Here is a 25,087-nt window from a genome sequence, read left to right as displayed (position 1 = left end):
ATAGACGTCAGTCATTCAATGTGTCTCATCCTTAAGTCCATCCTCGTGGGATGTACTCAGACGTTCTGCAACAGCCTAAAGCTGTCACGGTTTTGTCCTTAGGTTTCATTGCTAGGATAGAATCTCATTTCATCATGTGCAGTCGATCTTCACCCAAAATACAATGAACCCCTTCTCTAAAAAAAAAAAAAAAGAACCTCATACGTTACAACCATTCGAAGCATTTTCTCATCCCTATGTGCTGTTTCTTTCTCTTTCATTTCCCTGAACGAGAGTCGAAGCCATGCACAGATGGCCTGTAGCAACCAAGACACCTGGACACACACTCCTGTCAACCTTTTGAAATTGTAAGCTTTAAGAAAACGTTTTCCTCTGTTTGGAATTTTACAGCCTTTTAACCTCCCCCGCTATGGTTTCACAGTTTCTGAGAGGGAGACAATTCCCATTTCAGCAAGAGCTTCGGAGATATGCATGACCCTGGAATAGGGAAACAATTTTTTTTTTATAAGACAAAGCAAGAGAGGGAGAGGTACTCAGAGCTAAAACATGTAGTTATAGAGACGCCTTTTCTCTCCTGGGCTTTTCAATCCCCCTGTCACAGAGTGAGGGGCCAGTCGACCCAGAACAAAGGCTTTGGAGGAAGCCGTGAGACAAACATGCTAGGGTCTGACGTAGGAAGGTCAAATCTCATCCCCAGAACCAGCTTCTCAGTGAACTAAACAAAATGTTTGCTGGGTTCAGGCTGGAAGCTGAGAAAACTCACTTCAGATATGGAAACTTAAAAATGAAAGCTCTATTTTCTGCACTCAGGGAGGTGCCTGGCTCTGGATCTGAACCTTGTCCGAGAAGAGAGATTGTGCAACATTTTTAAAATGGAGCTGGGGGAGCCGCAGTGTTCTCCAATGTATTCTGGCATTAAGGGATAAGCAAGGGAGCACCCACGGGAGACTGGGCTGCATCCACGGCTTCATTCTTCATTCTTCTAAACACTGGGTCTAGAGCTCAGAGTGAGAAGGGGACAAGGAGCTGGTCAACTGCACGTAGTCAATTAGGGCATAGCTGGCAATTGTTTATGTGATTTTATAATGTATGCACCTTGGTTTAGGTAACAGCACATTCTATATTCTTTACCAATTAACAGACAAGTAAGAAAACATTTTGAGAAGTGGGTAGGTGTTTGTTTCCAAGGCCTGGAACATGAACTTGTTTGATCCTGCCAGCAACTCTGTCCTTGAGATGGTTGGACTCAGACAACTGTTTGCAAGAGAAGTTGTCCAGCCACAGAGAAGTCCCCAGCTCCCCTAGGGCCTGAGCCCTTGAATTTATTTTCTCTCTATGATTAAATGGAGTTTGAAAACGTAATGGGAGTACTTAGAATACATTTCTTTTTCTTGTTCCCAACAATGGACAATATATTTTGAATATTATCCATACTCAAAAGACATTTGTTTTTCTAAAATTGAAAAGTAGAAACCAAAACGGGAGTGCTCAAAGCGGGGAGTGGTGGTGCAAGAATTCAGTCCCAGGGGTGGGGTGGGGCAGGGGTGGGGGATGGGGAGAGAGAAGAGAGAGAGAGGGAGAGAGAGACAGATAAATAGAGAAAGACAGAGAGACAGAGACACAGAGACACAGAGAGAGAGACAGACAGAGAGACACAGAGACACAGAGACACAGAGACAGAGACAGAGAGACACAGAGAGAGACAGAGAGACACAGAGACACACAGAGAGAGACAGAGAGACACAGAGAGAGACAGAGAGACACAGAGACACACAGAGAGAGACAGAGAAAGACAGAGAGAGACAAAGAGAGGCAGAGAGAAGCAGAGACAGAGGCAGGGAGAGGCAAAGAGAGACAGAGACAGAGAGAGGAAGAGAGAAGCAGATCCCTGTGAGCTAGAGACCTGGTCTACAGATTTAGTTCCAGGACAGCCAGAGTTGTTACATAGAGAATCCCCATTTCCAAAAACCTAAAACAGCTATCCCAGCTTGGTGGAGCACAGTCTGGTGAGGCTCTTCCCAGAAGTCATTACCCACAGCTGACACTGGAAAGTTCCCCTAAAAGATCACAACACTATGGTTGTGTTACTCGCTCTGTTTTCTCAGTGCTCGGAAACTCCCCTGTCCACCACCCGTCACCTCACGTAGGACCGATAAGCTTAAAGGTTAGTTGGCAGTCCTTTGTCTAGTTAGCCAAAGTGTAGTTCAACCTCCACCCTTGCCTTCTGAACTCCTGAACCTGGTTTTTCCTACACAAAGCCTGCCCTAAAGACATTGGCATCAAGTTAGGCTCCCAGTCCTTCTTTGTGGGCCTGATGGATCAGACTTGGGCTGTGCACTCAATAAACTCTTCTTGCTTAACTGAGATCAGTTCACCTGGTTTGTGTGGCCATTCCTGAACCCCAGTAAATCAAAGGCAGACGATGGGCATAGGTCAAGTGAGCCCTGAGAGCGGACAGAAAGAATGTCCTATCTCAGAGGAAGAAATTTTTACCTCCAGCCTCCTGCCCACGCAGTGTGGCCAAGGGAATTTCCTGCACAGAAAAACTGGCCTCACACCCCTGGCCACTCTGACGCTGACAAAGCTGGCTGGAGTTTTGGCAGAGATAAAGAAAGGAGAGGCTGCTCCATTTCTACTCACATTGCACCTCAGAACAAGATGGCATACACTTTGCTGTCTGCAAATGACCTTGGCCATTTCACTCCAAGTCCAGGCATTCTGATGACCTTTTGTGGTTTCCATAGCACCAGGCATGAATGTGGCAAACATATATACATACATACATACATACATACATACATACATACATACAGGCAAAACACTCACAAACATTAAAATAATTATACATTTTTAAATTGTTTTGAGACAAAGTCTCAGTCTGTAGCACTGGTACTTGGAACTTGTTATATAAATCAGGCTGGCCTCGAACTCACAGAGACCTGCTTGACTCTGCCTCTCAAGCATTGGGATCAAAGGTGTGTGCCACCAAGCCAGGAGTACTTTTTTTTTTTTTTTTTTTTTTTTTTTGGTTTTTACGATTTTTTAAAAAATATTTTTGAAATAAAATATTACATCTTTTCCCCCTTCCTTTTCCTCCCCCAACCCTCCCCACAAACCTCTTTTGCTCACCTTCTCAAATTCATGACCTCTATTCCTTTAATTGTTGTGACATACACACATGCATATACATATATACACATATACACATGTATATTCACATATTCATACCATAAATATAAATTTATGTATTCCTAAGTATATAAATAAATGTGTTTGGTCCATATAAGGCTTCACACACACACACACACACACACACACACACACACACACACACACACACACGCTTGCATGTTTTCAGGGAGGCCCTTTTGGCATTGGTTACCCAGTTTGGAGGTTCTTCCCAGGAGAAAACTAATTCTGCTGCTCTCAGCATTACTCGTAGCTGTAGTTCTCTGTCTGGGATCGAGGCTCCTTGAGACACCCCTTTCCTGAGAGCAAGCCTATTGGTGTTGGTGTCCTTGTTCAGGTCTTGTTAGGCAGTCATGTCGATAAAACTCCATGGGTGTTGCTTCTCTGACATTTCTAGGAGGCAAACGTTTACAACCAATGTCCTGGCTCTCTGTCTCCTACAGTCTTCCCACCCCCTCTTCTGTTCTCATCCCCGAGTCCTTGGTGCAGGAACTGTTGCATCTGTTGGGTTGGACCACAATGGCGTGTTCTCTGTATTAGATCATTTGTGGGCTTTTGTAATGATCTCTGTCTGTTGCAAGGAGACATTTCTTTGATGAGGATGAGACCTATACTTTCTGTGGGTATAGGATAAGTATTTAGAATGTAGTTAGGAATTGTGCTGGTGTTGTAAGACCGTAGGTGTATGTTCTCCTCCAGGAGCTGCGATTCACTAGTCTTGGGTAGCAGACACCATTTCCCTACTATCCTGTGGGCCTCGGGTCCCACGAGAGAGTGCTGTATTGGGCTTCACTCTTTAATTCCCAGACCCCGTAGCTGGGAAGGGCTATTGCTTGTTTCCTGCTCTTGGAAGCTTGTGAGCACTTTCATAAAAACATTTTAGCTGTCTGTTTTCACGGAGTTTAGCAACTGAGGGTGCCCCATGGCAGAAGCCTGACCTAGCTTACAGCTGATGAACCCTGCTGCTATGGCGACCGGCAGGTTTCTGGTGAATTCAATTACCCGGCTTCCACAGGCTTCCACAGTGAGAGCAGAGACCAGGAATTGGCCTCCTGCCAGAGACTTTGAGAAAAATCTCTTCACAAAGGGAGCGCTGGCCTGGTAGGGAAGGACCGATCTGGATTTTAGATGGTTAAAACCATTTACCAAGGGTGGAACTGAACTGAAATTCAAGGTGACTCTGAGTAGGGTGGGGAGATAGAGACCGGCGCCACCCTGTCACGTGTTTATCCACTCAGAAAATTTGAATTGTACTGTTTTAAATGTTCATACACACACATACATATCCACATTTATGTCCCTGTCTGGTATCATGGGGATTTCCTCACATTCCGAAGGGCTGCTCTTCTTTTCCTTTGTTTCTGTTGTGTATATATTTTTGAGAATCCTTACTATGTAGCCTGGACTGACCTGGAAACCCACCCTCCCACTCCCCCAACCCCTCCGTCCTTCTGTCCCAGTGCTGGGACAATAAGTGTGGGCTACCTCACCTGGCTTTACAGGATCCTTCCCCCAATTACTGTGAATGGAAGCCAAGGATTCGCACCTACCAAATGAATACACACATGTATACACATGTACACTTATACAAACATACACACATACACATATACACTCAAACACACATATACACTCATACACATATAAACATACTCACATGCACATATGCAAATATACATACATACATACATAAACACTCATACACATATATATACACTCACACACATATATACACACACATGCATACATATACACTCACACACATATAAACACAATGTACACATACTCAAATATACACACATATACACTCATACACACATACATTCGCACACATATACATGAACATGCAAACACATACACTCTCACACACATATACACACACTCACACACATATACACATACATGCACACATACACTCACACACACATACAATTTTTTAAATTTTTTATATTTCTGTGTATGTGGTGTGTGCCCACATGTGCTCTTGTGTGAGCATGGAAGACAGAGTCGCTGTTCATATCCTCCTGGGGATTGAATCGAGGTTTTCATGCATGCCAGGCAAGCCCTCTACCCATTCAGCCACATGCCCAGCCCTGTGCCAATAGTAAAGCTATATAGCACTATTATGTTGTGCGTATTTGTCCTAAATGTATAAAGCTACATTTCATTTCTTCCTTCTTTCTCTTTCCCTTCCTCTGTACTATAGATAGGCCTGCAAGGAGCACTCTTTATGGTTAAGCAAAGAGTGTGCACTTCTTCAAGGACCTTATCCTGTTGCTAAATTACTAAGACTAGTGGCCACCCTCTGGATACAGTGAGCGTGGGCACCCCTGTTTCTGTCCTTGTCTCATGTCCAGAGTCTGCTACCGCACAGTTGTGTTTTAAAATAAGTTTACTTGTGGTAGCACAATAGCTCAGTGGACAAAGGGGCCGGGTTCAAGCCCGACCACTGAACTGAGCTTAGGAGTCAGGAGAGCTGACTCCTGCAAACTCACCTTTCACAGGAATGCACTACAGGCCAAACTACAGCCAAGCCAGGGCCTCCCCAAGCTGTCCTTCGTGTCTTGATGGGTTGAATGGAGGAGTCCAGCCCTGCTCTCTGCTCCCCATGTTTCCTCTCTTTCTGTCCCTTTCTCTTCCTCCCTCCACTATTTTTGTTTCAGTGTTCTGTTGTTTGTTTGTTTGTTGTTGAGACAGGGTCTCCCTGGCTGGCCTAGAGCCTGACATACAGATCACGCTGGCTTGAAGTCCCGGAGGTCACCTGCCCCTGCCTCACAAATGTTGCATCAAAAGTGTGTGCCACCAGGACTGGCCTCCCCTCTACTGCTTTAGCTCTGGTCTTTGTCTGGCTCTTTTCTCTGTGCATCTGACTTTTCTTTCTCGGTTCTCTGCTTCCTTTCTCCGTTCAACGTTTTCTCCCTTGAACCGACCCTTCTTTCTCTCTTTTCCTTTCTAGTGGTTTCCTGTCCTCCACCCACCACCTCTGTGTGAATCTTTATTTCCTCAGAGAGATCAGCCAGACCAGGCCGCTCTGTGCTAGGCCTGGATTTGGAGGAAGAGGAGCCTCTTCCAAGGCAGTACTAATAGATCACAGAACTGGGCCCTAACCCCAGGGTGCCGCAGGCAGTCTGGGCTTCTAGGATTTGGAAACACACATTCCATGGAGCCTCCAAGACTTTGCCACCCCAGGCCCTATACTCACTCAGCGGTGACTGACTCCTCAGGTACACAGCGGTGGTGACTCATCAGATACACACAGAGAGCGGGGAGCAGACTTTCTCCACGCGGGCAACTTCAGGATTCAGAGCAGGGAGCCCAGCAGTCTAGCAGGTCGCTGCAACCATGCTTCCCACTGTGAGGCCCGCCATCACTACGCGAGCATGTTTTAGGAACTGAACTCCTACATTCCCTGAAAGGATCTGAGAAGGGTTGGCCATCTTCATGTTAAGGCTAGGTGCGCTGCTCACGCGTCTTCGCTGCCTATTTCCAGGACTTTCTTTTATACCATCCCCAGGAGTCTTGTGTGGGCAACAGTATTACAGCACTGTTTGTTTTACCCAAGTGTGTGTGTGTGTGTGTTTGTGTGTGTGTGTGTGTGTGTGTGTGTTTACATGTGCACACACACACACACACACACACCTTTATACATGTGTCCTTAATATAATATCTGTTGTCAGAGAATGGCCAATCAAATGTTGTCTTTTATTATGACTAATATTCGTCCCTTAAATGGAATGAGGCATGGACAGAAACATAGAATAGATTATTGATAACCAAGACTTGTGAGAGGGAAGAATGGGAGCTTATTACTTAATCCGCCCAGAAGGGGGTTACGTTTTGTTTTGCTGAGGTAGGATTTCTCCATGTAGCCAGGTGCCCTGGAAGCTCTAAGTCCCTTGCTCCACCTCCTTAGTGCTGTGGTTGTATTTCGTACACCCAGGCCAGCCTAGGTGCTGTTTCTGTTCAGGGATCACTGTACAATATTTTTTTTACACTGTCCCTAATACTTTATTGGCTTCCTATAGACCTGGGCCTATAGACCTGCTGTGCTCAGGGTAGGGTCACTACTCACCAGATTCCGGGTGGGTAATGAGAAAGCCTCTGCCTAAACTCCAGCCCCTTCAGAGTGTGGAGAAAAATTTAACGTTTTCTGGGCCAGCACAGGACATCCAGGTAGGGCGCAGGTGAGATCTAGGATTCAGGCTCCCGATGTTTACCTATCTCAGCTGTGTTCGGAGAAATATTCCTTGCTGTCATCCACATTGGGCTTGATGGTGTCACTGCCGGGCTTCCAGCCAGCAGGACAGACTTCCCCATGCTCGTCTGTATACTGGAAGGCCTGGACAAGGTGCAGAGCCTCATCTACAGAGCGTCCTACAGATAGGCTGTTGACTGTGATCTGGCGAAGCACACCCTTGGCATTGATGATAAAGAGGCCCCTGTCAGCGATGCCCTCATCATTTTTCAACACGCCGTAATTCTGGGACAAGCTTTTAGTCACATCAGCAAGCAGAGGGATATTCAGGGGGCCCACGTCTCCCTCCTTCCGTGGGGTATTAATCCACGCCAGGTGGGTGAACTGAGAGTCCACAGATGCTCCCGGCACCTCGCAGTCCAGCTTTCGGAAGTCCTCAGCATGGTTGCTAAAAGGGATGACCTCCGTGGGGCAAACAAAAGTGAAGTCCAGTGGTTAGAAAAAGAGGACCACGTACTTCCCTCTGTAGTCTGAAATCTTGATTTCCTTAAAGGCACCATCTACCACCAAGGTGGCTATGAAGTCAGGGGCAGGCTTTCTGCTGTGTGCGTTGCTGGAGGCCATAACTGCGTGGGCAAGAGTCAGACACATGGATGACCAGACACGAGCAGAGACAGGAAAGAGATCACAGAACCACTGTACAATACTTTAATATAGCTAACACACACATTTACATACATACATACATACATACATACATACATACATACTGTCACCAAAGTACAATTTAGCATGTACACTAATACAAAAGATGTTCAAAATTAAGTGAAAATGGAAACTAAGACTAAGACACCCTGAATAAATTATAGAAATGTGTGAGTGTGTTTGTGTGTGCACAGAAAGGGATCAGATCACTTTTTTAGCAGTTGTCAATGGAGGTGGGGGTTGGCCAGGCAGACAAAGAAGGGAAACATTCTTGGTCTTTTATAGTACCAAAAAGAAAAATTGGATTATGAATGGTTCTGATTTTTAACCTTTTCAAAAAAATTTTTTAAAAATGTGTTTATTTATTATATATAAGTGCACTTGTAGCTGTCTTCAGACACCAGACGATGGCATCAAATCCCATTACACATGGTTATGAGCCACCATGTAGTTGCTGGGATTTGAACTCAGGACCTCCATAAGAGTAGTCAGTGCTCTTAACCACTGAGCCATCGCTCCAGCCCAATTCTGAATTTATTCACTTAGTGGTGTGTCTGTGTGTTTTCCTATGAAAAAGATTCAACATGCTAAAAACCACCATCCTTGTTTTTTGGTGATCTCAGAATGAATCAAGTTAGAATTTATATTGGGGCAGCATCTCAAAATACTTAATGTAGAAACACAGTGAAGGGACAACTTTGGGATGTCAGAAGAGGGGAATCCCTGGAAGAGGTGGCATTTTGGCTTTAAATACCCAAAGGTAGTCACCATCAGAAAGGCACAGTTCCCAGAACGAGGCCAGCCTTTTCAGATGCCAGCCAGATTCCAGACCCCACCAAATATGGGATGGTGTTAGGTGAGGAGACAGCTTCTTCTACTCCCTGGTTACATAGGGACAAGCCAAGAGAGCATTGACAGTTCTCCCAAGAAATTTCCCTTCCAAGTTCCCTGGGGAGTTCATTTTCTTTCTGTGGTCAGGAGGCAGATTTTAGCCATTTTCCTTCCCACTGTCTCCTGTTTCATGCATGGTGTGTCTTGGAGGCATGGTCTCCACAGAGCTGTCTGGCAGCGCCCTCTGCTGGCAGGAGTCAGAGCGGCAAGCTCTGGCCTCGTAGTGTCCTCCTGCTGCAAGGGGTTTGGCCCAGATTAGTTTTGACACTAGGCTTAGTCATATGCAAGTTTCCATTTACTGCATATTTATATACTCATAGATAATGTAAAGAGAGGAAATCAGAAAAACCATGATAGACACACCTTTTATCATATATACTATGCCATGTATATAGCTCTAACATAGAGATAGATAGTATATGTAGTATATAGTATTGTGTCTATGCCTACATATGTGTAGATATGTACGTTATATGGAGGGAAGGAAAAGAGAAAACAAAAGAAGGAGGAAGGAAAAGAGGGAGGAAGAAGCTGATTCTTCCTTAACATTCCGAATTTAAGATTATTCCCAACTTCTTCTGTATTGCTAATTCCACCAAGTCTTAATCCTTCCGGAAACTTCTCCAAACTCCCAGGCTAAGGCAAACATTTCTTATCTCCATCTGCTTGTGCTTTTGTGTCCAACCGTTTCTACTGAAACAGCACATTTGTTAGTGTGCTGTCTGTCCTTCCCTGGTGGCTTCTGCCTCTGAGCTTCCAGGGGTCCCCACCATGAGGGTTGTGGTAAGATGAGAGGGTTTTTCTCCTACCAGCCGCCACCAGCTGCCACCAGCGAACAAGCAGATGATCTGAGTCTGACAGCACATCTCGAGTGCACACAGGCGCATGCACCCACACACACACGCACACGCACACGCACATACACGTTTGTGAGCACGTGTTCCTCCACTCTGGCTGGAACTCCGCATGGGGGTGAGGTCAGGTCAGCTCACTACTGACAGGAAATAAGGCCAGAAAGGCCAGTGAGGCCAGGATGAGGCTTTGGACTTTAATCAGCAGGTGGTTCTCTAGATAGTTCCAGATGTGCTCAGTGGAATCAGGAAAGAAAGGCAGAACAGGGGAAGAGAAAGAAGGCAACAAGAAGGTGGGAGAGAGGCTGTGACGGGAAGGGAACACAACAGCTTCTAGAAGCTGTAAAAGGCCACAAGACACTTCCCCTCCCCCAGCACCAGAAAGGTCTGTACTCCTGCTGATATCTTGCCAGGGAGATCCATTCTTGAACTTGGACCTCCATGACTGTATTATAATAAATAAGTCTGTGTCTCTCTGAGACACCAGATTTATGGTCATTTGTGACAGCAGAGATGCAAGCTGACTGAAGAAGCATGAGAAATATTTCAGAAGGCAGGAAATGGGGTCCTAGCACCCACTAGGCTGTCTGTGCAGGGCAGAGTCAGGCAGAAGCCAGAGCAGGAGCCTGGCCCTGCAAGGTCCTGGCCCCAAAGGAAGAAGGCCCAGGGGTGGCTCAAGAACCAGAGGCCTGAGGAGGTTTGGAAGAGCGTTTTCTATTGGCTGAGCTTCACTCTGAGCTCCTGGATCTGTTGATTTGTTTTTGAGACAGAATAGATTGTGTAGCCCAGGCTGGCTCTAAACGTGAGATCCTCCTGCCCCCACCTCCTGCTGAGTATGTGTCACCCCAGCCTGGATCTTGATCAAAGTCTCCTTAATCTTCAGCAACAGCTCCAAACACTTGCCCAGAGTGGACAAAAGCTTCAAATCAGTCACTTCCTGGACACTGGCTGGGGGCAGTTCCCTAAATACGGGCAACTCATTGAGGAAGGGGCTGAGCAAGGCAAAGGAGGCAGATAAGGCCTTTGGGTCCTGGGCTCCCAAATGAACTCTCTCTGGCCACTTCTTCATTTGGGGGAACTCAGCAAAAGCATGTGGAGCAGAAACAATAAGAGACTGAAAAAGCACTGTTAGCACACAGGAGGAAACCAGACCTCTGGCTTTTCTTTCTTCGTTTATTGTTTTGGAGTATTTGAGAAGCAGAGCCAGATCCAGGAGTTCAAGGCTAGCCTTAGAATATAGGGAATTGCAAGCAAGTCTGGGCTACACAAAACATTGTTTAGAGAGATAGATGGATGGATAGATACATAGACAGGCAGACAGACAGATGAGAGACAGATGATAGATAGATAGATAGATAGATAGATAGATAGATAGATAACAGATGATAGATAAGTAGAAGATAGAAGATGAATGATAGATAGCTAGATAGATATGTATAGATAGAAGATAGATAGATGATAGCCAGAGAGATAGAAGATAGATAGATGATAGACAAACAGATGATAGATAGATAGAAGATAGACAGATGATAGATAGATAGATAGATAGATAGATAGATAGATAGATAGATAGATAGTCAGTCATCCTTTTGATAAGCCAGGAAGGAAACTGGATCCTGAATTGCAGGGGGAGTAGGAAAGGCCTGGCCTTGCCTTCCACGGGTTCCCAGATAAAGTGACAAGTGTGGTCTGGTGACAGAGTTTTAAATTCTCAGAGCCTTATAGTAAGTGCTAAATGTGGCAGGTGACGTTCTCCCAGCAGAGGATGCAAAACATGGATGGAAATATACACTGGGGTCTCAGTGTCCTCATCAGTAAATTTCAGGGTCTGTGTGGCCAGATCTGCAGTCTCGAAGCCATGACAGTCCTGATGTGTGACTGGTGGGTTGATAAAGGAACATGTTGTGGACATGGTGGCCCTGCTCCACAGTCACAGTGTGGCCTGGGACATTCGTCTGCAAGTCTATTGCATCAGCAACAGGAAAGACTGGCTTTTCTCAGAACCAGGGCTGGGGTGGGATGGGGGAAGTTGGGAATGGGGCAAGATAGAAAGACCTGCCAATTTCCTGGGTCCGCTCTGGGTCAGGTCTTCATACCGAACCTATAACAGCCATACAGTTCTCTGAACAATAGAGACTCCTATCGCAGCCAGCATAAATGGAAAGAGCCCAGGCCTCTTGGTGTGACTGAGGCCTCTGGGTAAGAGTCTGTCACCTCATCAATGAGCAGTTCTTAGACTCTTGATGTCTCCATATCCAGATTTTTTTTCAGTTTGAAATTTTTCTCCCGTTAGCCCAGTTTCCAGATAGGAGACTGAGGCCTACAGAGGTGTCAGGTGTGGAGGTAGAGGTCCCTTTAAGGACTTCTTGGGTGGTTGGTAGCACTTGATCCTTCTTAGAGGATACACCACAGAAGCTGAGTGCATCCGCTGTCTTCTTCATGACGGTAACACCCATTTGGAGTCAGGCTAGGTATGGCCTGTGAAGCTGCCAGGGTTGGTGTTCTAAAACTTTGAATGCTGCTGGTCTGCAGCCCACACTACTGACTCTAGCTTATCACCTCATTTTATTTTCTCCCTAATGTACATCACAACGTGGACAGTGGGATAGTGCAGCCAGATTTCATGTGTTCATCATGACCTCTTCCCCGTCCCTACCCCATGCCAGATCTCAACTGCCTAGCATGCTCTTAGGACACAATGCCGACACACAGGAGGCTCTCTGTGCACGGATTTCTCTTGGGCTGAGAGCCCACTATGTGGGCTAAGGGACTGAAGGCAGAAACAGGACAAACCGTGGACACAGGGCCCCTGCCTTGGGATGTGAGTGATGTGTAAGTGGAGGTCAAACTCAGGGCTTCGTACCATGCTAGGCAACCCCTCTGCTACAGCCTCAGCTTGGCTGCTTCAGACCCTGGACCTCACCAGTCAGAACTGAAGCAAAACTGTCAAGGAAAATAGCACAGGAGATGGGGGTGTACGGTTCAGTGGTGGGGTGCATGTCCTTACAAGGCTCTGAGTTTGGCTCAGCCCTGACGTAGCGGAGGATAGAAGATGGGGGGAGAGAGGGAGGGTGGGAACAAGCGGGCAGGAGAGATTTCTAGCAGCCTGTCAGAGACATCTCAGGCCCCTAGACACTAAGTGACATATGTTCATATAGATAGTGTTTTTAAACTGGAAAGACTGTCCCTACCTTGGTTTGTAGCCACCTGGGCTGAGGGCCAGCTGAGGTTACTTGGGGCCTGGCAGCCTGGGTACCACTTGCTCATCTTACCCTTGGATCACATTCACATGATGTTCTGGCCAGGCCCTTGACCCCAGTTCCTCTGGGGCCAATTCAATTTGTCCAGCCTAGGGCATTCTGGGTGAGGTTATTCCAAAAGATGTGTCAGCCACCCTCCGTTTCTCCACAGGGTTGTAGTCATGGAAAGACTAGAGAAAGTGTGTGTGTGTGTGTGTGTGTGTGTGTGTGTGTGTGTGTATGCGCGTATGTGTGTATTAGTGTGTGAGTGTGTTAGCGTGTGTGTATATGTGTTAGTGTGTGTATGTGTATGTTAGTGTGTGTATATGTGAGAGTATGTGTGTATGTGTGTGTCAGTGTGTGTGTGTTAGTGTGTGTGTATATATGTGAGTATGTGTATACATGCGTATCAGTGTGTAGGTATGTGAGTGTGTTAGTGTGTGTATGAGTGTGTGTATGTGTGTTAGGGTGTGTATGTGTGTATATGTGTGTTAGTGTGTGTGTATGAGAGTGTGTGTTAGTGTGTGTTTGTGTGAGTGTGTGTGTATGTGTGTGTTAGTGTGTGTATATGTGTATGTGTGTCAGTGTGTGTGTATGCATGTGTGTAAGTGTGTGTGTGTTAGTGTGTATGTATATGTATATATGTGTGTTAGTATGTATATGTGTGTGCGTGCGTGCGTGCGTGCGTGCGTGTGTGTGTGTGTGTGTGTGTGTAGGGCCCCATCATTACCATGTAGTACTTGTCCTAGCTGAAGAGCTGTCTCTTTAGCCCATGACTGGTGACGTTAACTGAAGCTTGAGGACTAGAGCAGCGTCTGACACTTCCCTCCTCTCTGAGGTTTTCTTGCCATTTGACCCAGATATGGCATTTGTAAGAGCAGAAAAAATAAACCTGTGCCTCTAAAAAAGCTCCGTTTCCCTCTCCTGCCTTCCTTCTTTCTCTGATAGTAGAGTTTTCCTGACTCCAAACTTAGGACTACTATCTGTCTGTCGGTGCCTGTGTGCATACGTGTGTGTGTATGTGTGTGTGTGTGTGTGTGTGTGTGTGTGCGTGTGTGTGCGTGCGTGCATACAAAGGTCAAAGGTCAGCCTCTCATGTCATTCCTCAGGAGCCATCCCCTCCCCCTGTTTGAGATGGAGACTCTCTCTCTCTGAGACCTGGGGATCATTGATTAACTAGGCTGGCCAACCTGATAGCTCCAGGGACCCTCCTGTCTCCTAGGATCACAAGCTGAGACTACCACACCAAGCTTTTCTGTGGACTCTGGGGAGCAAACTCAGGTCCACATGCAGCATGTAGCAACACCAGTACCAACGAGATATCCCCCCAGCTGAATCCACCTTCCGATGTGACATAAATGCTGGTCCCAGTCTATCAGGGTTCTCTGTCTGCCATGGAGACCTGGAGGGCATCCTGGTCAGGAGTCTGCTGGCTGGGACCTGTCCGTGCAAACACCTCTCAGTTCAAACACCTATGGCTCCCATATGGTCGGCACACTGGGCAGTGTGCTCACCTTTAATCCCACCACTCAGGAGGCAGAGGCAAGTAGATCTCTGTGTTCAAGACCAGCCTGGTCTCCAGAGCAAGTTATAGGACAGCCAGAGCTATACTCGGTTCAAAAAACCAAACCAAACAAAAACTCCAACAACAACAGCAACAGCAGCAGCAGCAACAAGAAGCCTGTAAGCCAGGAGGGCCAGGTACTTGGGGAGCCCCAGCCCTTGGATCTAAGGTACAGAGGCCTTAACAAAAGGTAGCCCTCGAGTTTTCTAACTGCAGCAGAAGAGGCCCAGGAAGGGCCTGGCCACTGGGTCAGAGGCAGCTGTTGCAGGGCTCCAGGGGCCCGTGTGGCTCTTTTCCATGCCTCACTGGAGTCAGCTCTCCCAGCCCTGACCGCAAGGGAACACTCTGTTTGCCAGTTCTCACGTGGTGGCCCTGTGCTTGGGCACTAAGGCACAGAGTAATGCCCTGAGGGGCCCGAGTGTGGACTCAAAGGGAGTTACACAACCAGGGCTGGAGAGGACTCCTTTGGAGATTTCCAAACCTTGCCGTTTGTGAGTGGCACCCGTGTCCTGCCGCATGGCCTTCGACTGGACATACTGCTCAGCATGAACACTGGAAGAATTTCTCTCCAGAAGATGTAAAAGTCATGATATAGGCTAGAAGGGAATCAACAGAACATTTATTTAAAGAGGCACTTTCTGCTCTCACAGAGGACCTGGGATCTGTTATCCGCACCTCACATGGTGTCTTGACATCTGTAAATTCCCTTTCCCTTTCCGGATCTCTGCAGGCCCCAGGCACACAACAGGTGGAGCACAGACATATACAAAGGCAAAACACTCACACATATAAATAAAATATTTAAAAACCAATCAACCAGAAACCTCGTTTACTTCATTCTATTTGTTTGTTTTTGTTTGTTTATTGTGACAAGATCAAATACAGAGCCCCCCACATGGCTGTGAATCCCACCACTGAGCTATAGCTTCCAACCCCTTAATTGATTTTGGTTTTAGTTTTGGTTTTCTCTGAGACAAGATTTTTCCTTTGTAACCTAGGCTGGTCTGGAACTCATTATGAAGGCCAGACTGGCCTCCAATGATGGTAATCCCACTGCTTCAGCCTCCTGAGGGTGTTGGCATCACAGTGAGGAGATTCTTTAATTTAACATATCAATTTTGAAGAGTCAATTTTGAATGTTCTTTTCCAAATCAATCTAGGGAACCATCCGATGCCAGGTCTTTGCTGGCTGCTACAGGTTATCCTGGGCTAATGTGTCCTGCCAACTATTCTGTTCACAGACCCTGCTTGATGGAAAAGTACTCCTGTAAAGAGAACTGCTGGGACTTGAACATGACAATGTCCATTGTGACTGGACTTCTGGCCCTGGCTTCGAGATGCTTTGTCCTGTACAGAGCTGTTCCAGTTCAGGTTACTGTTCCTCTGTTCGTTTCACAGCTAGGTACCCAGGCCGAAGGAGTGAGCTGTGTGAGTTAGGAGGCAAGGAAGCAGGCAGCAAAACGGTAACTTGACTTCAGGTAACCTAAAAGAGCTATTGATTGCCTGCAGTCAAGTGTACTGGGTGCCAAGGGGACACAGCTTCCTTCTAACTGGTTGAGCAAGCTGCTAAAGAAAGAGTTGGCTGCCCACTGAGGCAGTCATGCAGACCTGAAGTGACAAGCAGAAGCCTGGCAGGTTTGTCCCTGGGTAGATGGATCGCCTGATACGGACACTGGCGACCAAACGCTGGGATTGGCTCAAAACAAGGCCGTGTTGATCCAGTGACTGGGTTTTGGCGTCCTGTCAATCTGCTGTCTGCTCAAAAGCCTAGAAATAGTGCGGGGGCAGTTTGCTGGTCTCTGAGAAAGGAAGCAGCCATGCAAGTGCTAACGAAACGCTACCCCAAGAATTGCCTGCTGAAGGTCATGGATCGGTACTCGGCTGTGGTGCGGAACATGGAGCAAGTGGTGATGATCCCCAGCCTTCTGAGGGATGTGGAGCTGAGTGGGTACGGAGGCTCGGTCCAGGACGGAGCCCCCGATCTCTATACCTACTTCACCATGCTCAAGAGCATCTGTGTAGAAGTAGACCACGGGCTGCTGCCGCGGGAGGAATGGCAGGCCAAGGTGGCAGGCAATGAAGGCAGTGAGGCTGAGAATGAGGCTGCTGAAACAGAGGAGGCTGAGGAAGACAGGCTTTCGGAGGAGCTGGACCTAGAAGCCCAGTTCCACCTGCACTTCTCCAGCCTCCATCACATCCTTACCCACCTGACCCAGAAAGCACAGGAGGTGACGCAGAAATACCAGGAAATGACGGGGCAGGTCCTGTAGGTCTTCGACTCTATGGAAGGTAATGGTGGTCGTGCTAGTGGGTTATATTCTGAGAGAGGAGATGAATGGTGGTTTAGCTTAGTAGAAGGAGGCCAAGTGAGCTCTCACATCAGGGTATGGGGACTATCACTTGGGAAGGCCCAGAACTGGGTCCGCCTTCCCAGCCATACCCAGTATTGAGAAGCAATGACTTGTGAACTCCTACAGGAAACAGAAAATTTGCCTCTGAACACATCCCTCCTGAGTGTGTGTGTGCACGATGAGCATGTTAGTGAATATGTGACTGTACATTTACTACAATGAGTCTATTCTCAAGGGCAACTTTTTAAAAATTTTAGTGTGTGTGTGTGTGTGTGTGTGTGTGTGTGTGTGTGTGTGTGTGTGTGTTTTGGGAGCACATGTATGTGCCATGGCATGCATGTGGAGGTCAGAGGACAGACAACATGTGGGTCTGAGGGGTTGAACTCTGATCATCAGACTTGGCGGCAGGCATTTTCATCCGGCTGGCCCTTTTCTGAAGTTAGTGGGCGTGTGTACATGGCCCGTGCTCTGGTGTGCGCAAAGTCAGAGGACCACTCTGTGGAGCCGGTTCTCTCCTTCCACCTTTAACTTGGGTTCCAGGGGTGAAGCTCAGATCACCAGGCCTGGGAAGGTAAACTCCACCTGCTGAGCCATCCCACCATCCCAGAGTCGGCCACAGATACTCCTCATCCTCCTTTTTCCGTTTTTTGGAGACAGGGTTTCTCTATAAAGCCAGGGCTGACCTGGAGACTTGGAGATTCTCCTGCCTCAGGTCCTGGAGTACCAGGATTAAAGGCATGCACCACCATGCTCAGTTTTAAAGTTAACTTCTTTTAAAAAATCTGAGTATCGCTATGGACTGTCCCCAGATTGAGACACAACTCTCTCTAACTCCAGGGCATGTGCCATGCCCAAACCCTAAGGCCTCTGCTGCCATCCAGCTCCTTTGTGTACTAAGTGCCAGCATGGCCCCAATTGCTGTAAAAGTTTTGTATGAACCCACATAGATGAACGTTTTTAGATTTTGATTATTTATGCTTTGGAGAAGAGGTTTCACTAAATGTCCAGGTCGGTCTCAAACTCGGGAGACTCCTGCATGCCTCCCACATTCTGAGGTTGCAGGTGTCACTCTGCCTGACTGCCAAAGATGAGGTTCGCTGCTTTTGTTTTGCAAGTGAAGATCTTTGCCAAGGGAGATATATCTGTGCAGATGTGCACTGTGAATTCTGTGTAGCTGCCTGTGCTGTCTCATAACACAGCGTATGTTAACACAGCTATCACATGCTATCACATAGGGGCTATAACACAGGTAAGGCTGCTCCCAGTGCTCCTGAAACTCACAGGGATGCTACTCCCTCTCCCAGTTGCAACCGGACAAACAGCAACTATTTTGATATTTGAATTATTCCAGTCACATGAGGGAGTGAAATCGTGCCTGTTGGGAATTCCTGAGTCCATGTGTCTGTGCACAAAGGCTGCGATTATGAAATAAGAATAACAGCAAGCAAACAGGTCACTGTATAGAGTAGCATGCGGGAGAAGGGCCAGGACCATGGGTCCCTCCTAGGGGAAACCAGATGGCAGCATCTGCTGGTCTTGACAATGGGCCACCTGCCAGCCCCATTTTATATAATCTGGCATCAGTTATAGACCACCTTGCATAGGACTGAGAGACTAGAATGTACCTCCAGGGTGCGTGAGATGGCTCAGCTGGTAAAGGCACCTGCCACCAAGTCTGTCGACCTGATATTGATCCCTGGGACTCACACGGGAGAGAGAGAACTGACCTCTGCAAGCTGCCCTCAGTCCTCCACATGTGCACTGCGGCCTGTGCATTGCCTCCCACCCCACCAGTGTAAAAGGGTGTACCTTCATCTACTAGCACGGAAATTAGTTAATTGAGTGACTCATCTGAAGTCACATAGTAAAGGGACAAAAGCCAGGCAAGTACATGGTGTCCTCCCAGCTCTCCCAGGCAGAAAGAGGAGAATTGGTAGTTTTGGGCCAGCCCCCCCAAAACCAAACCTAAGCAAGCAGCAAGCAGCAAGCAAGCAAGAAGCAAGCCTGGCCCCAGCTTTGAGCTGAGGGTTCTTTCCACCACAGTCATTCTTTACCATATTGGAAAGACTGGGAATCAACACACTCCCTTCCCTCACAGAGACTAGACAATCTTTTGCACCAAGTACTTTCCTCTGTTTTCTCGTCTCCACCTCAAACCTGAACTGTCAACCTCAGCCCTATTTCCCTCTCCCCTTGAGGGTTCCTGGGCTACCTTCCAAATGATCTCTTAGAATTCAACCAGGCTGGGTCAACAGGCTTGGGTCTCAGGGGAGCTGAGCCTCAGTGCCTGCGTTGATCACTAAACACTGAGGAGCTGTGAGGCTGTGGAGGGACCACTGACTTGAACTTCATTCTTCCCTTCTGTACTGGTTGGTTTCGTGCTCCTTAGAGCAATAAAGCCTGCAGCCTATGGTGGACACAGCAAGTGGGTGGAGCAGATGGGGTAGAAACCATTCTCTAATTACCACATAGCTTTAAAGGCCAGACCAGCCCTTCTTGACCAGAGTGGTCAAGCAGCTCTGACCTTGTTTTTATTCATGGGGGCAGTATGGCATAGTAGTTCAGAAACCTGGACTCTTCCCTTAGCTCTGCTGTTACTCTGCCATCGTAGGCCTCTTGCCCTTCAGCTGCTTAGCATCTGTTAATAAGTTGCAGAGAAGGAAGGACAAAAGCCTCAGCTCTTACACCTTGGATGCAGTGGTTCTCAACCTGGGGGTCAATTGACCCTTTCTCAAGGGTCACCTAAGACCCCTACAAAACACAGATATTTACATTACAATTCATAACAGTAGCAAAACTACAGCTATGAAGTAGCAACAAATAATTTTATGGTTGGGGTCACCACAACATGAAGAGCTTTGTTAAAGGGTGGCACCTTCCGGAAAGTTGAGAACCACTGTTACCAGTTTTCAAACAATATCGGTTCCCCCCCCCCCCCGATCTTACCCTATATATCAGTAGGCATGGGACAGCGGTTGTTTGACATTACAGATGTCAAACTTGGCTTTTTAAATGTTTCCATATTCTACAGATCACTTTACACGAGAGGGAAGACGATGAGGACCCAGCGGTGCATCAGCCCCGAGACCAGGAAGGAAGACCTGGACCCAGGTGGATGCGAAGGCGGCTCCTGTCCCTGGGTGTCCCCCACCTCCCTCTGAGCGCATCTGTGGACTTGGCTGCAGGCTCACCTTTAAGATGTCTGTTGTGATTCCCAACTTCTCTTCCATGTCTTAGCAGTTTGAGGTTCACAGGCAGCAAGGATCAGTAGAAGGCAGAGGTAATAGCAAGCGGCCAGAGTTCACATCCCATCCCTGGGATGTCCTTTAGTGCCTGGGGTCACAGTTACTCTTTCATGTATAAAGCAGGGACGCTGTATTTACCTCACAAGGTTACTAAACGGACACGGAATCAAAGGCACCTGTCACGTGCGGATGTCTGAACAGCTGGTGTTTCTCTTACCTTCCTCAGAGAGCATGCTCTGTGTAGCTCTTGCTTTTGACCCCTCACCCCAGGAAAAGGTTGAGGTAGTTGAGTGTGTGGGATGAGCTTCTCATCCTGTTGGATCTGATGAGGCTGAGCACAAGTGAACTATGCAACTATTATAGTAGCAATTAAAAAATACATGGCATGCTGATCTTTTTTTTTCTTCTTCTTATTGATTCTTCATGAATTTCACATCATGACCCCCAGTCCCATTCATCTTCTGCCTCCATCTTCTTCGTCCCTCCATATCTGCCCTCCACCCTTGCAACTTCCTCCACAAAAGAAAACAAACAAATAAACAAAACTTCGCTGTGGAAGCTACGGTGTGTCACACAGTCTACCCTTTTCCCAAACAGCTTTTCCTGCAGATGTTCACAGCAGTGAGTCATTGGTCTGGTTTGAGGCCTCTGGCTTCTGCTACACTATCGATACTGGGTCTTCCCTGAGACTCCTCTCAGATATCCTGTGCATGCCCTGTGTGTGGAGATCTTGGAGCTTTAGCTCTTCAGGACCAGCCCCTTCACCCACTCCAGCAGTTCAAAGAGGAGGAGACCCTGTGGTGGGTCTGGGTAGTAGCTGAGTTGATCAGCTTGACAGTTCTCCCACGATGTCCCCATCAGGGCCAGTTCTCCCACACCTGTGCCACCAGGCCCAGCTCCACTGTGCTGTCCATGCTCCACAGTACTGCAGCTGGCGAGGGGCGGAGACGGCTCTCCTGCCATGGGGGCCGGCTCTCTCACACTGCTGGCTCTGCACAGCCCTCAGATATCAGTGTGGTCCCAGGTGGCAACCCAGACACGGGACATCCTAATGGCCTTAGTGATAACATGCCCCTGCAGCTGTGGGCCAAAGACCCAGATGTGACCCTCAGGGATAGCGTGGGCTAGAACGTCACCACGGCCTCAAGGGGCATCACAGGCTGCTCACCACCCCTGAGTCTCCAGGTCTGTCTGTCTTCATTGTGCACACATCATGTGTCTCCTTCCCTTCCATCTCTCCACCACTTACTTGCTCAGCTCAGTGGTACCCAGGACCTCTAGGTGTCTTCTAGCCACCCCCACAAAGAACTTTCTCTGATATAATTTCTGCAAGTACACGCATGGACTCCGTATACCATATTCATCTAATTTCCTCCTAGAAACAGTTTGCTATATTCATGCTGTCATCCGATTTGAAATTAAGTACCTACCACTTTTATTCACCTCGAAAACCTAATCTGATTGCATCTGAGCCTGTAAAGAAAAATGGGTTTGGATAGCATTCGGATTTGATGACCTGTAAAGAACTGTCTCCCTGCAGGTAGACAGGTGGATCTCTGTGATCTCCTAGCTTATAATGATGAGGACTGTTTCACCAAACACCCCCTGCCTGCTAGGTGTGGTCTTCTGGGGGTGATGTTTCACAGACTATGGCAGCGGCTGAGACATTTATTCCAGCACAACCCACCCAGGTACAAGCCAAACCATCCACTCTGCTGAATCTTCCCAAACCCCACTCTGTACTGTTACAGAAAGAGCTCAGAAATACAAATGTGTTCTCATTAAAAACATTTAAGGGGCTGGGCAGGCTGGTAGTGAGGGTGCTTGCCACCGGGCCTGATGGCTAAGGTTGATCCCTAGAACTCACCTAAGGAGAGAACCGACCTCCACAAGTTGTCCTCCACTTATATGTCATGGAGTGTGCACACGCCCTACATGTAAAATGAAATAAAAACCTCTGGTAAGCTAAGAGTACATCCTAATCCCAGTGCTTGCACAAACTGAGGCAGGAGACCAAAGACAAGGTCAGCAGGGCTACATGGGAATGGGGTCTCATAAAAACTCAAACCAAATAAGACACTCCTCTAGTAACTCCCAGGACTCATTGGGACCAAGTTGAAAATTTCTTTGCATGGCACAGCCCTTCATAACCTGGCTTGTTTTGTGGCTTCCTTGCCTAGAGTAGAAGCAGGGAAGTGTTGGTGAAGGGTCAGATACTACCTCAGTCTTCCTAAGGCAAAACTGTCACAACTGTTAAGTCTGTGGTTGTAACATTAAAGCAGCCACAAACAACATCAGCGAATAAACACAGTTGCCTTCTAACAAAACTTATCAACACTGAGCTCCAGAACTGTATAAAATGGGCCCTGTATGGCTATCTTAGTTAGTGTTTCCATTGCTGTAAGGAGACACCATACCAAGGCAACTCTCATAAAGGGTAGTGTTTAATTGTGGCTCGCTAATGCTTCTGAGGGTCAGCCATTATCCTCATGGCAGAAAGCATGACAGTGTCCAGGCAGGCACGGCACTGGAGGAGCTGAGAGTTCTAGCTCTACCGAGGCAACAGGAGGCAAACAGGAGAAGACAGCCATCCAAGCCGCTGGGAGGAAGATCTCATTGCCCTGTCTCTCGATGATACTTCCTACAAGGCCACACCTACTAAATGTGCCATTCCCAGGGCCAAACATATGCAAATCACCACCACTGCACACCCAGCCCTGGGAAGGTAGAGGCAGGAGGGGCAGAAATTTAAGGTCATCTTTGACTACTCACTGAGTTCAAAACCATCCAGGAGTAGAGACTGCCTCGTGAAAACAATCCTCCCCATAACGATCAGCAGTAAGGCAGAGCTGCCCACAGACTAGTTCTTCTATTTTATTTTTGCTAAGCATGGAACCAAGGCCTTGTGGCTGCTAGAAAACTATTCTACCAAACTACATCCATAGCCTCTAAATTATTTCAAGTGGAGGGAGGGGACTCGAGAGATGGCTTAGCTCTGAAGAGCACAGGCTGCTGGTCCCAAGAACCTGGGTTCAGTTCCCAGCACCCACATGGCAGCTCACAACTGTGGGTGACTCTGGGTGCGAGGGATCCAGCACCCTTTCCTGGCTGATGAAGTTGCTCGGTGCACAGACACATGCAGACAAAACAGCCAAATACGTAAAGTGAAAACATAAAAAGAGTCTTTAAAGAAAAATCTTCCAAGTGGGCTTATAAGATGGCGGGGTTGAGGAATTTGCTGCCAAGCCTGGAAACCTGGGTTGATCTCTAGGACCCACGTAATAGGAGCACGGATCCCTGACCTTCACATGCACCAGAATACACAGAATAAATGTAAAATACTTTACATCTTTCAAATGGGTGAATAAGGGGCCAAGGAGATGGTTCTGTGGGTAAAGGCAACAAGCTGGAGGACCTGAGTCAGTGGAAGGAGAAAACTAACTCCCACAACCTGTCCTCTGAGGGCCACATGGCATGGCGCCCACACACACACACACACACACACACACACACACACACACACACACACACACACACACACACACACACACAGAGATTAAAAGTGTATACTACTATACCTGGCTAAATTGATTTTTTTTGTAATGAACAAGTTTTCTTAAAAAAACAAACAAAGAAAACAACAACAAAAACAAGAATTCAAAGGGGGGAAGAGGAATTGTGTGAGCCAGAGGGGTCAAGGACACCAGGAGAATATGGCTGACAGAAGCAACAACACAGGGCGAGTGTCGGGGCTCACAGAGGCTGAATCAGCAATCAGAGTATGTATGGGTCTTGCCAGGTCCTAAGCTTATATATTGTGGTTGTCACTTATTGTTTTTGGGTGACTCCTAGCAGGGGCAGTGAGGGTGTCTCTGACCCCTTTCCTGCTCCCGGGTTGCCTTGTCCAGCCTTGATGTGAGGGCTCGTGCCTGTCTTATCGTATCTTCTAGTGACTTCTCCAGTCGCTGTCCCTAGGACTGCTCTTCTCTGGGAGTAGACAGAGGCGGGGTGGATCTAGGGGAGAAAGGAGTTTGGGGGTAACTGGGAGGAGTAAGAAAGCTGTGGTCAGGAAGTACTGTATGAGAAAAAAAATTAAAATTAAGGGCTGGAGAGATGGCTCAGTGGTTAAGAGCACTGACTGTTCTTCCAGAGGTCCTGAGTTCAAATCCCAGCAACCACATGGTGACTCACAACCATCTGTAATGGGATCTGATGTCCTCTTCTGGTGTGTCTGAAGACAGCTACAGTGTACTTATATGTAATAAATAAATAAATCTTTAAAAAAAATAAAATAAAAATTAAAAAACAAAACCCCCAAGGATTCACAAGTCAGGTTAGTGCTGGCACACACCTATAATCCTAGCACTTGGGAGGCTGACATAGAATTGCTGGTTTGAGGCCAGCCTGAGCTACATCTGCCTCAAGATAGGTACGGTAGTATACACCTGAAACTTCCAAACTCAGGAGATGGAGGCCTGAGGATCAGGAGTTCAAGACCACCTAGGTTACAGGAGACCTAGCTCCAATGAACTAATTAATCAATCAGCCAATTAATCAATTTTGTTTTCTGTCTTTTTGAAGTTGGGCCTCACTATGTAGCCTTGGCTGACCTGGAACTTTCTATGTAGACCAGGCTGGTGGAAAACTCATTGAGATTTACCTGCCTGTGCCTTCCCAGTGCTAGTAGTAAAGGTGTGTGCTACCACACCTAGCTAAATACATAAAAAAATAAAAATTAAAGGAGCCTTGTTTGAGAGATGGCTCAGTGGTTAGAAGCACTTGCTGCTCTTCCAGAGGACCAGAGGTACAACCACTGTCATGTGATCCGATGTCCTCTTCTGGCGTGCAGGCATACAT

At 47.3% G+C, this 25,087-nt stretch overlaps 1 protein-coding gene and 1 pseudogene across 2 annotated transcripts; one reads left to right on the top strand and one right to left on the bottom strand.

Annotated features, from left to right (window-relative positions):
- Positions 1 to 5,383: 5,383 nt before the first annotated feature.
- Positions 5,384 to 8,089, bottom strand: LOC147996887 (peroxiredoxin-2 pseudogene; annotated as a pseudogene). Its single transcript, XR_015651907.1, has one exon. The product of XR_015651907.1 is annotated as a peroxiredoxin-2 pseudogene (transcript).
- An 8,357-nt stretch (positions 8,090 to 16,446) lies between these two features.
- On the top strand, positions 16,447 to 20,788 carry Thrsp (thyroid hormone responsive). Its single transcript, NM_012703.2, is given in 2 exon segments — positions 16,447 to 16,923; positions 20,017 to 20,788. A coding segment is annotated over 1 exon segment (453 nt). The 5' UTR covers positions 16,447 to 16,451; the 3' UTR covers positions 16,905 to 16,923; positions 20,017 to 20,788.
- Positions 20,789 to 25,087: the final 4,299 nt, after the last annotated feature.

The sequence above is a fragment of the Rattus norvegicus genome, chromosome 1, assembly GCF_021556685.1.
Source record: "Rattus norvegicus strain SHRSP/BbbUtx chromosome 1, alternate assembly SHRSP_T2T, whole genome shotgun sequence".
NCBI lineage: Eukaryota > Metazoa > Chordata > Mammalia > Rodentia > Muridae > Rattus > Rattus norvegicus.
The sequence above is the reverse complement of the archived record's forward strand: the minus strand, read 5'-3'. Positions and strand labels throughout refer to the sequence as shown.